General features: G+C 40.1%; 1 protein-coding gene across 3 annotated transcripts in view; it reads right to left on the bottom strand.

Moving 5' to 3' along the window:
- MACROD2 (mono-ADP ribosylhydrolase 2) overlaps positions 1–14,774 on the bottom strand; it is an 896,489-nt gene that overhangs the window by 700,965 nt on the left and 180,750 nt on the right. For all 3 annotated transcript variants that reach the window (XM_074150306.1, XM_074150308.1, XM_074150307.1), the window contains exon 4: positions 2,481–2,510. In XM_074150306.1, coding sequence (XP_074006407.1) covers positions 2,481–2,510 — 30 coding nt within the window. The remainder of the gene's footprint in view (positions 1–2,480; positions 2,511–14,774) is intronic.

Here is a 14,774-nt window from a genome sequence, read left to right as displayed (position 1 = left end):
TGGTGTTTACGTATATAATAAAGTTTTAATAATTCACTAGCAATATTTCACATGGAGTGCTGCTGCCACTTCCTTTTGGAAAAAGGAAAAAAAAAATTTCCAGAATTTAAAATCCAAGCTCCTTCAACTGCAAACGAAACAATCCTTTCGACAGAGAAATGCATGTTGTCAGTAACAAGTCATTTTTCCAAGAGGTAGGGGCTTCGGGTTTTGTCTGCCTGCGGCAGGCGGGCGGGTGGGTCAACCAGGGGTGCCTCCATCTTGTGCTCCCCAGAGCAAGCTCCAGCCCGCAGACCCCGTGCACCTTCCCTCCTCCGAAAGGGCATGGGCAACCCACACACCCAAGGCCGGAGCCACAGACACCCCACGGCGGCTGCCCAAACTCAGGGGTGCTTTGACAATGAAATTCTCAAGATTTTTCCTCAGAAGACTCAGAAAACCTAAGCGAGTGCACGGTGAGGAGGCATCGGCCACCCTGCCCAAGGGTACCTCCAGAGCACAAACACAGCCCCTCAACTATCAGCAAACTCTAAGCCATAAAATAGTCAATTTTGGTATTTTACCTGCATCGCAAGCAAGGGGGCATGTTGTTATCCTTCCACTGGAGATTAAAGGATCTGGTATTGTGTTTCGCAGGGTTTTGGCCTGGGTGGGGGGGGGTGGGTGCTGCAGGGAGACCTCCTCTGTGAGAGGACCAAGGGACCCACCATGCGCCGAAACTCAACCTGCTGCAGGTGCTTCCCAACACCGCTGAGGAAAATTGTTTCAGAAATGGAGGTACGAGCCCAAAAAGACACCAAGGCAGGAGGAGGGAAGGGAGATGCAGGAGAGAAGGCGCAGTAGCCCGCTGCCCTGTCCTCCTCTGCTGCCATTGCCTCAGCCTGCACTGAGGCAGGGGGAGACCAGGAAGTTGGGGGAGGTGGAAGAGAGGAAGGGGGCCGAGGTGTTTTTAACTGCCAATAAATTAACTTGATTGAAACTCCCCCACTTCGAGCACATAAAATACAGGAAAAATCCCCACTTGACTGGCGGCGTGGGCTCATCCCATCTGCCACAGAGGGAGGGCCACGTTATCTAGTGCCACGCTGAACGGACATCAGCTTTTGAAGCATGGTCCAGCTGAATAAATACCACGGAAAGTCAATAGCCAAATCCTTTCAGCAGCAGCAGTGCTCTGGGAACCTGATTGGAATTTGAACATTTGCATTGATTTATTTTATTATTTTTTTTGACGTTGCCAGCTGAGAGCAAGCGCTGGAGAGGAGGTACGTGGATGGCTCTGCAGGAACATGAACGGCTAGCGAAGGATTACCTTTTAAAGGATTATCTTTTAAACAAAGAAAAATTTGCTATACTGCAAACAACTAACTTGAATCAAAAGAAACAGATTATTCCAACAGGATTACCAGGTAAGGCTTCCTTGTACTTTAATGTCCAGACACACATCTGAGAAACATTAACTGTTTTATTTAGACGCCTGGGTGCAGTTGTCCAGCGCCTTTTCCTGGTCCAGAAATAAGAGAGGCCCGTTCAGGCTGTTAAAATAAACGCTTTGAGGACTTGTCCTCAAGCCTCACAAGCAACAGGGATCTTCTGTCTTTTTACAGAGCCCTTTCCTTTAACCTTGCATATGTAAGCTCTGATCATCAAGTCCTTTTAACTCCAGCCAGGAAGGAAGATTAGTCCCTGCCCGTACCACTCCCGCAATGTGAAATTTCCAGAACTGAGCTCTTTTGCTTCCCTCTGGGAGGCAGAAAACTGAGATCAAGCTCTTCACGTTTCTTTTTTTTTTCCTGAATTGTTAACACTCGTGTAAGCTCTTACGGCCGCAGTACTGCAGTATTACAAACAGCAAAATAGCATTGATCTACAGCACTAATATTGTTTCTATTTGGAAACAATACCCACTATGTGCACTTGGGCCTCTCCGTCTCCCTAATATACATGTTGAGGAGTAGCACCTTTTACATGCACCAAAGATTTGTATTGAAATCTACTTAGAGCATTCCAGCAAGTAGAATGGGGTAAGCAACCAAGTTTAAAAAGCAAAACTGCAAATAAAACCTCATTAATTTACTAAAATGAGTTCTTACCATGTTTTAATTACTTAACTTTTTTTAAAAAACCTATTTATTCAGCATGCATTCAAGGTTCCCTTGAAGTAAACTAAATAAAAATCCTAAATAATTAAACGCAACATAACATACGGCAGTTCAGTTCCTTTATGTTTCAGTTAGCCCCATATACAGGTCAGCCCTAGTCTAATCCAGAGGGGAACCCAGATTCAGCGGCAGTCAAATACCTTGCCTCTTGATGATAGGAAACATTATTGACTGTGGTGAGTTTTCCTATCTAATAATTTTACTTTTCTACCTTTTGAACTTATCACACATTGTTTTATAATCAACTAAACACAACATTTTCTCAGCATATACGGCACATTTATTCAAGAATAAATACAGCATTAAGCAAAAACTTACCTCCTCCACCTCCAAGAAGGCTGGAATTGGCTGCAAGAAGAACAAAAAAAAGAACTGTTAGCATTGACCTTCCTAAACATAGATGGAACCAAAATAGAAGATGCTTCACAAGAGATTTTCCATTGTTTCAGTAACTTTGCTACTGCCCACTTATCCAAAAACATTTACTGCAAAACCAATCATTTATGTAAATCATAATTGCAATCTTTACCTTTGCACTATTTTGCAATATCTTTAAACATGTAGTCTAATAAATAAAACGGTAATACAATTATTGAAGCTTAATGTGCTGAATAGCTTATGAAATTACAATCTTGAATTTATAATTCTATAAACCACATTCCTTTTTGATTACCAAATGAGGTAAAAGACCTTAATTTTAAAGAAACTTAAATAGACTTTGATGCAACTTTGGATTAGCTCTTCTTTTTTCTATGACATGGGACCTTTGAGAATGATGATGAGATACCTTGGCCCCGTTGATATCAAAGGGTGTTTTACCATTGTATGCAATTAAGTTGGGATTTCACTCAATATGCCTAATTACCTCTGTACTGTAACCATCCAGCTATCCATGCCAGAAATGGATAAATCACTTATGGAAAGCAATTTTCAGAGTATGGTGATACAAGATGGTCCTTCAAATTAAGCTAGCACAATTGGAGCCATGCCAAACATTTTCCTTTCGCTGCCTAGGGAAAAACAGAAGGAAAGCCTAGGCTTCTAAGCCTGCCTTGGGTAAAGTATTCACCCTTTAGATGTGTGGGAGACAAATCCCTGTCCTATCATAATATAGATAAAACACAGTATAAAACCAAGAGTATAAGGGATGGACACAGGTATTTCTTATTGCTTGCTGATGAGTGAAGGAGAAGCAAGACATCAAACCATTTCCTGCTCCAGGACATGGGTAGATGGCAAGAGACACAGAATAAATGAGGTATTTTCCAGTATCCAAACTTTCTACTGTTACATGTTATTGTTTCTATGATTTCCCTCTGCTTCCTAAACAGAAGACTGCAAACAGCAAATTCCCTGGATGTTGTTTTTTTCTATCACTTTCTTGAGACTTTGACAAAAAATCGACAGTTACCTTTTTCAGATATTCTACAAACATCTTCGACTTCACATCCCCTTTCAGCTCAACCATTTGCAGCCAGCTTTTCCTGACAGTGAAACTGTCTTCACCAAAAAGCTAGATTTTCCATCAAAGTATCATTTGCAAAATCTCTAATTTTGAGAGCAGCATATACCATTAATACTATTGTCTTACAGTGACTCAAGAAGGAGCTCTAGATTATTCAATATGCAATGCTCTTTGAAGAAATAAATATGCAGCCTTATATCTAGCATAGCTGACAAAATCAAATCAAAATAAACAGTAAATGACAGGGACAGTTATCCATCACCTAGATGGATGTTCTTGTGCATCTTTCTGGTCCAAGTCTGGGTCTAATACTCTGGAAAATTAGATAGAGGAAAATGGGGTAAATAATCTTTTTTTCTAAAACAAAGCCATTTGTAGCCAATTTCAAAGAAGTGCCTGATTTCCTTTTTGCTAGCTGGATTCTTCCTTCAGATGCAACTCAGAAAACAGCTGAAAACTATCCACTACTCCTTTTGGTTCAGATTTCTGACAGATTGCATAGGTGAACTGGCTCATGGAGAGATACACAAGTGGCAGAACAGTGTGGCTAGGAAAGGGAAGATGGGACAACACGTTTGGAGAAGACAGTGCAAATCCTCCCTTTTGGCTGTCACATACTGTTATGTTAGCTCAAGATCCTTAAAACTTTCATCTGTCTATATCCCATGAATCAACTACGCTGCTAGGACATCACTGTCACATTTACTTTGCTTTTACATAGCATAACAAGATGGCTTTAGATTCTCGGCTATCCTCTATAAAGTGCTGGCAGGGAACAAATACTGCCATATATAAATTGCCTTTGAAAAATAATAAATGTGTGCAGACTTACTGCAAAGAGTGCACTGAACTTCAATCCTTCTATATTTACCTGCTCTTGCCCTCACTGAAATTCACTATTAAAGACACAAATTAAAAACAGCCCCGCGTATTTCCACAGCAGCTTCCAAAGGACTCCTGTAACAGGTAACATCACCTTCCCTGCAGTAAAGCGAGTAGATCCGAGACAAAATTCAGCATATTTCATATCAGAATAAAATAAAAGTAACGAAGTGTCATCTACTGCCATAAGTCTGCTATTCAAGATTATTTTTTTGGCACTGTAGAATGCACCTACAATGACCATTCTAGTTCTTGAATGAGTCAAATTCTAGGATTTCAGTTATTATGTTTGAGAGACTTAAGAGACACAGCTAAGACCTGCTATACCTCACTGTAACCAAAGTTTCCACCGCTAAAAAAGTTTCTTCTGATACCCAGCCAACATCCTCATTGCAAACCTTCATTTGCTGGCTTCTCAGAGAATTATGTTTCTCTCATTAACTTTTTCTGACAATGTTCATCTTTCCAATAACTTTCTAAAATTTGTTAATAACGTGCAGTATAACTCAGCATCACGCACTTCTCTATAGGAACAGCAAAAGCAGTTTAAGCAGATTTTTGGCTGCAATGCATCTATTACAGCTATTGAAATTGCAGTAATAATTCATAGGCCCTTTTTTAATGCTTGACTATTAGGAGGAAAATCAAACCATTTTCCTATGACGACAAGAAAGAACATGGCTAAATTATATTTACAGCCCCCTTTGCAGAAAGATAATATGTCACTCAAAAAGCAAGAACGTTTTTATTTTCAGATTTTTCAGACTGGACCTGAAAGGTTGAATAAAATATAACTTTCTTTCCATCTTTGGAAAAGCCTTACCATTAAAGAAGTAACTTATCGCTTAGCACCTAAAGAACACTTTTCCCCAGCCAGAGCTGGGGATTTTCACACAGATTCAGAGAGCAGGTCAGCACAGCCCCATGGCTGTAATCACATCCTGTAACGTTGGAGCCAGTATTGCCTCTCTTCTCAGTCCCCCGGGGTTAATCTACAGCTGCATTTGACCGAGTCTCGCAAAACACTTTGAAAGGGGCTCCTGCTGTAGAGGTTCAGCTATGGGTAGGTGTGAGCAACCAGTGGTGGGACCCTGCAAGCTTTCAGCCCGTGGACTTGGTGCAGAGCAAACTGCTCTCCGGGTTGCACCACAACACTGTGTGCATGTACAACTCCCCCCCTACCCCGACTCAGGGGCTGCCCAGCCTCAGGCAGTACCCATTACAACATCTGTAGGCAACTGTAAAGCCACCTTGACTAACCTCTTGTCCTCGTTTCTCTATGCCAGAGCTGCACAAGATTCTCAAGTCACAGGAGACTTAGGGTAAGAGGAAAGAGGAGGACTGAATTGCTACCAAGTTACCAAGGCAAAGAACAGTTAAAGAAAACAAACAAACATAAGAGAGACTCCAAAGAAATGTGAGGTAAAGACTTCTTGCACTTAATTTCATTTCCCACCCTTTCAAGTCAACCTGCCCAACCTTTCTCAAATTGCCTCCTTACAACCTACAGTCTGCAATAGATTCCTGGGTATTAATTCTGAAAATCCACTCACAACGCAAACCTTGAAACAGGTACTCATGTATACTAAGACGAGTGATGCCACAGAGTGGTCAAGCAGCCAGCAGATTATGTACTTCCTTGTCAGACTGAAATGTACTGTGTTCAGTTTTGGGTCCCTCACTACAGGAAAGACACTGAAGTGCTGGAGCGTGTCCAGAGGAGAGCCACCAAGCTGGTGAGGGGTCTGGAGAACAAGTCCTATGAGGAGAGGCTGAGGGAACTGGGCATGTTTAGTTTGGAGAAGAGGAGGCTGAGGGGAGACCTCATTGCCCTCTACAACTACCTGAAAGGAAACTGTAGAGAGGCGGGGGTTGGCCTCTTCTCCCAAGGGAATAACGACAGGACCAGAGGAAATGGTATGAAGCTGCGGCAAGGGAGGTTTAGATTAGATATTAGGAAGAATTACTTTACTGAAAGAGTGGTCAAGCACTGGAACAGCCTGCCCAGGGAGGTGGTGGAGTCACCATCCCTGGAGGTATTTAAGAAACGTGTAGACGTGGCTCTTCAGGGCATGCTCTAGTGCCTGGGATTGTTGGTTTGTGGTGGGGTGTTGTGTGTGAGGTTGTGGGTGTGGGGTTTAGTTGGTGGGTGCTTTTTTTTTTTTTTTTGGGGGGGGGGGTTGTTGTTTGTTTGGTTTTGTGTGTTGTGTTTTTTTGTTTGTTTGTGTGTTGTTTTTTTTTTTTTTTTAATGTGGTTGGACTCTATGATCTCAAAGGTCCCTTCCAACCACTAAGATTCTGTGATTCTGTGATTCTGTAACTCACATTGGAAAAGCCCCATCCAAAACATCTCACTTGCCGATGGCCCACAAGAAGCAGCAGCAGGGAGAGCTCATCTAATTTTAAATATTTTTACCTGCACCAGTAACATAGGCTTCAATAAAAAATAATAATAATAATAAAAAAAAACACCAGCCATATTTGGGGACCAGATCCTGTGGCGTATTTTAAATAGCGGCTTCAGGATGAGAGAAATCACAGCACAGGAGATGCTGCGCATCACCATTAGTTTAAAAGGAGTCATGAACTTTGCATTGTGAGACACAGATCTCACCTTCACAGTCAGCCTCACAGTTTGCCTACAGCAAAGAGAAATACATCCAGAAGCAGCAATATGGCTTTTAGCCCCTCAGTTCTAGATTTCTTTTTATTAGATACATTAGAAGCATTAGCAGTAAAAAGTGTTTCTACAAAGTTCAGGCTCATCTCTGAGAAAAGATCCACTCTCCAAAAAAAATCCACTTAAAAGAAAAAACAGTCTCTAATCACCGAGTATAATGATTTAGCCCTTAATGAGATGTTTATGATCCCAGATTCAACTAGAAATTCAGTACTTCAAATGACTTGGCACCTCAATGGACTAGACTTTGCTGCTTTTTAACACAGAGTAGCAGCACCAGGACAGTGCTGCTGAACAAACTCCAGCAACACTGGTCTGGTCTACCAGGAAAACTCCACTCTTGCTCTAAGAAACAAAATTTCTCCCAAAACACTTCTGCAGGAAGAGAGGAAAAAAAGAAAAGAAAAGGAAAGAAAAATAAAAGACCTGGAAGGAAAAAAAAATGTATAGCAAGCTCAGTTTCTCATTATGGAATACTCACAATGAAATCTCAGGTTACCAAAATGTACACATTTGAATAATGAATATACCAGCATATTTGACAAATAAGAACTGGACGTGAATGTTTTAAATCTCAGCCTTCTTAATGACTTAAGTCATACAGCTTTCCAACACTTTTTTGACTGGATAAGCAGACCAGAAACTCTGCACAGGTCTTAAGATTTTCCTCAATGTTCTTTTTACAACGGCGTCCTTGCCAAGAAGCAGGATTATTTGAAATTTTGCAGAAAGCAAATAAATACTGAAGAAGTTCACCTCCAATGAAACTGAAAATCTTTCTGCGCTGTAAGCCAAAAGGTATAAAAAGTGAAAAAGGATGTATGCATGGGTTGCTTAAACAGACATTTGCAGACACAGAATTATTTTTTCTGCTGTCAATTCTGCGGGATTTAGAAAATAGGAAAGATGCGAATACCAATTTTTGTGATGTCTCTGGAGATAACATGCTTTTAGCTTTGTTAACAACATAGCTGAATAACTCTGGTTACTTTTTGTTGGCATATACTCATCTGACAACATTTTAAAAACGTAAATTCTTCTGGGAGCATGTCTTTGTCAAGTATTAATGGCACTAGTAACTTAAATTGACATCTATGTCATGCAGCCATGCATCTGTCAGTATAATAAAAATATACTTTTAAAAGATTACTTGATACTGTCTGACTTTGGCAGCAGATGTTTGAGCTTATTTTGATGTAAAAAAGATTAAATATTTTTGTCAATACTTTCTAATTGTGAAATTTATTCAAGACGACATCTTTATAACTGGCAGTGTTGTAAGATGCAAGACATTCTATTGCCTCAGACACCATTTTTATTCATCAATAAAACATCATAACAGGCAGCTGGTGAGCAGAGTACCAGTAATTTATGGAACAGGAAGCTACATTTCTTCTACGGGTTTTGTGAGACATCCTTACCTGTCACTGCTTTTGTTTGATCTTTTCTCAAGAAAGCAGAGAACAAAGAAGAGTGAGCTAACAACTGCACCTTGTGCATTCAATCATTTTTAACATGAGATGTGCCTCGGTGCCTTAAAGTAAAAAGCTTTAGGCTTAAAGATCATGAAGTAATTTCGAAGTATATATAGTAAATAAAATACAGCCATGTACAGTATACTACAGTAAAGTCACCACTATAATTAACTTTACTCAAAATAATTCCTTGCACACAAAGCCACAGCAATCCAGAGAGGTAAAATAACATTATAATAACAGTCAGGGCCAGATTTGCAAAGTTATGTAAGTGCCTAATGGTGCAAAGCAGAGACTACTGGAAATTAGAAAACCACCCAGCCTACAAAATAAGATCGACTTGAAACGTTTAGGAACATCAATAAGCACTGCTATTAGCATCTTCAGATGCCTATATGCCTTCTGTAAACACAGCTACTTACTCAATATGGAAGGTGTGATGATAACCTGCCTGCAGCCATGCACCAGAAACAGTTCCCTAATACAGGCAGCAGCAATTTACTTAACTGTTTTCTACCGTGCAGAAGACTTCTACAAACAAGTTGCTTCTCTCTATACCTGGAAAGGGCTTTTGCCCCTCTGGACTAACACCAGAGAGCCAGACTGGGATTGACTCCCATGGCTCACATACAGGCTGGAGCCTCACGCAGACGGCTGCACCCCGAGTGCAAGGGCACTGGGCCAGTCCCAGTGGGGCCACAGCTCCTTGGAGCAATCCCTGCATTGGCCAAAGGCCTGGCCTCCGCCTGCTCTGCTCCTGAAGGCTCCAAAGATGCTTCTGAGTTTAGCCCAATAGTTTTGGGGTGTGCTTGCTTTTAATGGCTGATCAAGAGCACACATTCTCGATACACACTTAGAGACCTGAGCTTCCATGTATTAAGGAATCTTCTCTAAATAGAAGTGAACATCTACCCAGACTTATTTTATTGTTAGTAAAAAGTACTAACTTCAAGCTCTCTTTCTAAAAAGCCAAGATGTCCAGAGGCATGACCTAATGAGTCAAAAAAAATACAGCTTAAGAAGTTTCCATCATTTGTGACATCAAAACAGATGATGTGGGAGACAAAAGAAAGAGACTGAATTTTCCATGCCTTACTTTTTTTCCCAGATACTGAAAGCGCACACTACAAATTTGTCCTGCTTTAAAGATAAATAAAATCTAACAGAAAGCTTTGTGCAATGAAAAGTGCAGGTTTGTATTTGAAACTAATAAAATGGCTTTGTGGTTTGCTTGTCATACAACCTGTGCTATTCTATTTCCCCCTCTCAAATTCTGTATAGAGAACAAATTGTTAAAACTAAGTCTTGCCATCTTTGCAAATAAAGTAGTCATTAACTCCAATTTCAAGCTTGTAAAGGGTATTTCAGAGGTAGATTAAGAGGAAAAAAAATAATCAGCATACTAGTAAGTGCTCTGAAGTTGATCCTGTCAAGGAAATTGCCTTCACAACATTCTGAATTCAATAAGGAAACAATAACTGTCATAACTTTTCAGTTATTTTTCTTCTAATACATTACCAACTCAATATATAATGTGCATTTATGCAAGAAAGCTATTTTTAAATTTATATATTACACCCATTAAGCTTAATCAGTCATATGCAAAGCATCTCTGAAATCTGATATGAAGAGTAAAAAAAACAAACCAGCACCAAGCCCACAAATCCCAATGTAGGCAAGGCAGCAGTCAGCAGCAGTATAGAAATAAGCACACAGCTATGGGTCTGACATTTAAAATTTAGAGTACATTGGAGGCATACCTTCAAAGTAGAAGGAGCAAAATGACAGGTTTTTACCTTACAGTGAAATACACTGATTGCTTTAATGCAGAGGGAGAGAAAATTAACAGAAATTGAAGCTGACTAACACATACTGAGAAAAAAGCAGGAGAGAAGGCATTTGGCCTAGAGTGCTTCCTAAATGCTGCTGTATAAACTTCCATATGGACTGAAGATTAGGCTCCAACTTTAAAAGGAGCCTAAACTTTACAGTAGCCGGAGGACTTCAAATCACTGCAATTGCTTCTTGGTGGGGAAGTCAGTCAACCGCAGCGAAAAAAATAACTTAGAAGAATATCCAAAAAAACAGATGAACTTGTTTTTAAGAATGGTATTCATCAGGAGATCTTCAGTCCCAAACACAACTCCACAAAACATCTCCAGGTGAAATCCCGCAGAAACAGCAGTTCACACATTCATACCACTGAAATTCATACCCTTCATACCCTTCCACTGGTATTATTTTCAGCCAGACAGAAACACCTATTCCAAATCAAAGGACAGAAAGCACCTTGTGAAGGACAGTGAGAAGAACCTGTTTGATGAGGCTGATCTCATCCTTGGGAGGGAGAAGACAACCGACTGGTTGAATCAGAAGCTGCAGTTTGAAGGGACAGAGCTAGAAAGGGCTAAAACTGGCTGGTAAGCACAGGAATGTCCATCATCACGTTTTACGTGAGCCCCTTTGCAGAAGGCACACTCATTTTTCACGTTTCTCTCATTTTTTCTGGCAAACATGAGAGAGGCGCAAAGCAGGAATAATTTCATTCTAAAACACAGATTGATAAATTGTCATACACACACTACCAGATGCTAAAGGGAAAGCTATAAATTAAGATTTCATCCATTTTGTGTGTCAATTTGTGGTTTACTCAACCACTTAAAGTTGCCTTCTAGATCATCAAGGTATTTTAAAATACAGCCAAGCTGAAATGTAAAGCAACAGGAACTTATTCCAGGGCAGAATAATGAGCAAAAAAATATTCAGGTCTACTACAGCCAATTCTTCATCTCATAATTTGGGCCACTTGTGTGGTTTGTAAATGTAACATTAAAGGGAATCAAAGTGCTGCAGTATATAATTAATCCATTTAAGTAGAGTCATCATCAATATTTAACAGCCTATGCAAAACAGAGTAAGAGGTAGTCCTAGGTTCTACCTGCACAATTAGAAAAGCAGTTTTGGCAGTAACTATTTCAAAATAATTAGTGAAATTTATATAATTCACACATCTTTCCTGTATTTCAAATGTACTGGAACATGTTATCAGGGAAACAGAAAAAAATTAGACTGAAGTTCTTTGTGTTTTCTTTGTTTTTGCCTTTTCAAAATTACAACCCTCCCTGAACCTCCCAAATTCTGCCTCTACACAAGAACACTCTGGGAGAGTTTTCTTCTTTTTTTTTTTTTTTAAACAGTGGTGTGGTACTTACGGTGTAACTACTCACAAGATTTCATTTCAATTTCCTTCGCTAGGAAATGATTGCATAATACTTGATTTCAAGAGGAAAATGCCTGATTGCAAAAAGTTTGAATGAGGCCACAAAATCAAAAAGAAATTAAAAGGTGATAAAAACTAAAATATTTCAGTCTTGAAACATTAATATTCAACATTCAGGCTTCAAAACATTAAAAAACCCCTAAGTTGCTAAGAAATCCAAGGCCACTGAGGAAAAGCAGCGACCTGGGGCCTTGCCCCGGCAGCAACGCAGCACGTTTTTCCGCAGGGTAAGAAGAGGAAGAGGTACCCTGTGGTGAAGGCACCCCCCGTGGGGCTTCCCATTTACTCCAAGGCAGTCGAAGCAAGGTCAACCCTGGCTACAGCCGTAGGGGTTGGCCTCAGCGGGCGTGTTTTGAAGTAAAACTAATAAGTGCCCACCCCCCTGCTTTTTCTTAGGGTATTGACACTCATGAACAATATTCGGTTTAAAAAAAAACCCTTGCCCTACCAAAAAAGCCCTGGCACTTTTTTTCCAGCTATGCAGACAAGACTTCACTTGCAAATTTTGCCGCAAAGTTAGAGGAAGGCAAGGTGTTATTGCACTGTTTTTGCAAGAGCAGCCTGGAAGGAAGATTTTGACAATGAATTACAAGCTCCTGCAAGCAACTAGCGCAGACATGTAGGATTTGAAGAGCCTGCAAGTAAAGCACTGAAGTAAGGTCTACTTTAAAATATATCCAACTGTGCAAATGTAACATGCTCTGCATATGAATGCGTTGTGTAACCTCTCTAATGATCCTTTCTTTATAAAGCCTGAAATTAGAAGCAGCTCCCACTGTGGTCAGTGAGAGCCACATTACAGAAGAAAGAGAGAATATTTCACTGTACTTCTTCTGTTTTCAAACATAGGCCCAAACTGTTGCTATAGGGCTAAATATTTGTATAACAACGGTCATGTATTCCTTTATAAGGGAAAGTGGAACATAATAACCTGGGTATTTCAGTCAAACCAGGAATAACACATTACAGTAAATTATAGGCTGGACGTCTTACACTGTCCCTAAGAATATTGTCTCAAATCTTTCTGCATAGTGTTGTCAAATATACCATCCATATTTTATCTTCACTGATTGTTTCAAAAGGTTACCATCTGTAAGCTAAAAAAAAAAATTATCCTTGGAACATCAGAAAAGATGTTAAGAATAAAGTGTAGCCATCAACTTACTCTATCAGAGAAGTCAGAAATTGCCCCTTTTGTGATAAAAGTAAGTCAGCTTAGTCAGAGGGAGATCATCCTCTCCATTTTACTGTTTCTGGAACATACAATCCATGATATGTCTTAAAATGAAGAAACATAATATAAGGTTTGAAAAAATACAGGAAAAATAAATATTTTTACTGTTAGCTTACCATTTTCACATGCCCTGAAAATTCTACTCAGGAACTTCAAAGAAAAGGGGGATCACAAGTAATCAAAATGATGCGAAGGCCTGTAGATATTTTCAAAGGCGTGACAAAGCCAAGAGCCCAGATCAAATCCCTGGCAATGGCAGGATTTCAGATTGCGTGGGACAATTCTTTGTTCCTGTCAGGTTCTTGGGAGTTTCTCATCTTTCCTAGCTGCAGACCCTCACATTTCATGATTTATCTCAACAATCGTTAGGTTGGAGCCGTACTGCTCAGTTACCTGCCTACCAAAAATGGCCCTGCACTGTATTTGCCTGTGTATCAGCTGCATACCTGCTCCTTGGGTACCCCATGGCTGTGTGAGAAGCAAAGCAAGGAGTCAGTTTTATTATGCTCTCAAGATACCTCTTTAACACTAAGATTACAGGCACTTCTTGATGAAAGAGATTAAAGCTATTATTAAAAAAAAAGAGTAGTAAAATAGGCACTGTTGTTATAAGACTGTGCATTCAAGCAGATAATATCTGGCAGGAGCAGTATTAAGGCTTTGATGAAATATTTATTGAGGTTAGGTTGGACAAGAATCTTTCATTTTCTGTGAAGCGCAACAGGAGGGTCGGCTGCCTGCACTGTCGCACACCGATAATGCCATGCAGAAAGAGAAAGCCCCAAGCTGCAACACCTAATCAACAACTTCATCATATATGCACCAGCACCATCCCTAAAATTTCCCATTCTTGCTTCCCGCTAATTCCACTGGTCAAGTTTAGGTATGGAAACATCGTCCACACCAAGCAGGACTCAAGCTACCTTGTCACGTAGGGCTATTCCCAGTTATACAATATATATGAGCTGTCTACAGCAGCCACATCTTTTGGATGCAAAGCAGAAGACTGCATGTGGAAGACTCATTTCCCTAAATGGCCAATGAGGAGATGCAGGCACTGTCAGGCAGCAATGCAGGACATCTGTGTTTTGGGAACCCAAGACAGATGATGCGAATTCACCCTCTTGTGGCAAAGATGCTTGTGGTTAATTTACCATCATCACCACAAAGCACTTCCACCACAAATCCTTTCAGCTATAACCACTACCCAAAACCGCAAGAACTGCTGGTACTTGCTATTTTTGCTAACATTTTCTTTCATTGCTTCTAGTAACAGTTTGTCCAAGAGTAGTACCTCTAGATAAAAAAAATAAGCAAACAAGTTTGACCCTTTGCCTGGGTCATAATTCAATCACAAGCTTTTCTGGATGCCACGCCACCTAATTGTCAGAGGTATTCTCACTGAAAGCTTCAATAAAAAGAACTGGGGCTGCTAATAAGAGCTTAAAGCAGAGGAAATAAAGCCAAAGAAATAATCCTACAAACAATTAGACTGAAGATAAATTTGGGAAAGCTGATTAATCACTTCAAAATATGTTGCTCCTTTTTTTGCCTATTAGTGTATTTTTTAAAGTGTTGATCAAAGAAGCACCTCTA

This window comes from Numenius arquata, chromosome 7 (genome assembly GCF_964106895.1).
Source record: "Numenius arquata chromosome 7, bNumArq3.hap1.1, whole genome shotgun sequence".
NCBI lineage: Eukaryota > Metazoa > Chordata > Aves > Charadriiformes > Scolopacidae > Numenius > Numenius arquata.
The sequence above is the reverse complement of the archived record's forward strand: the minus strand, read 5'-3'. Positions and strand labels throughout refer to the sequence as shown.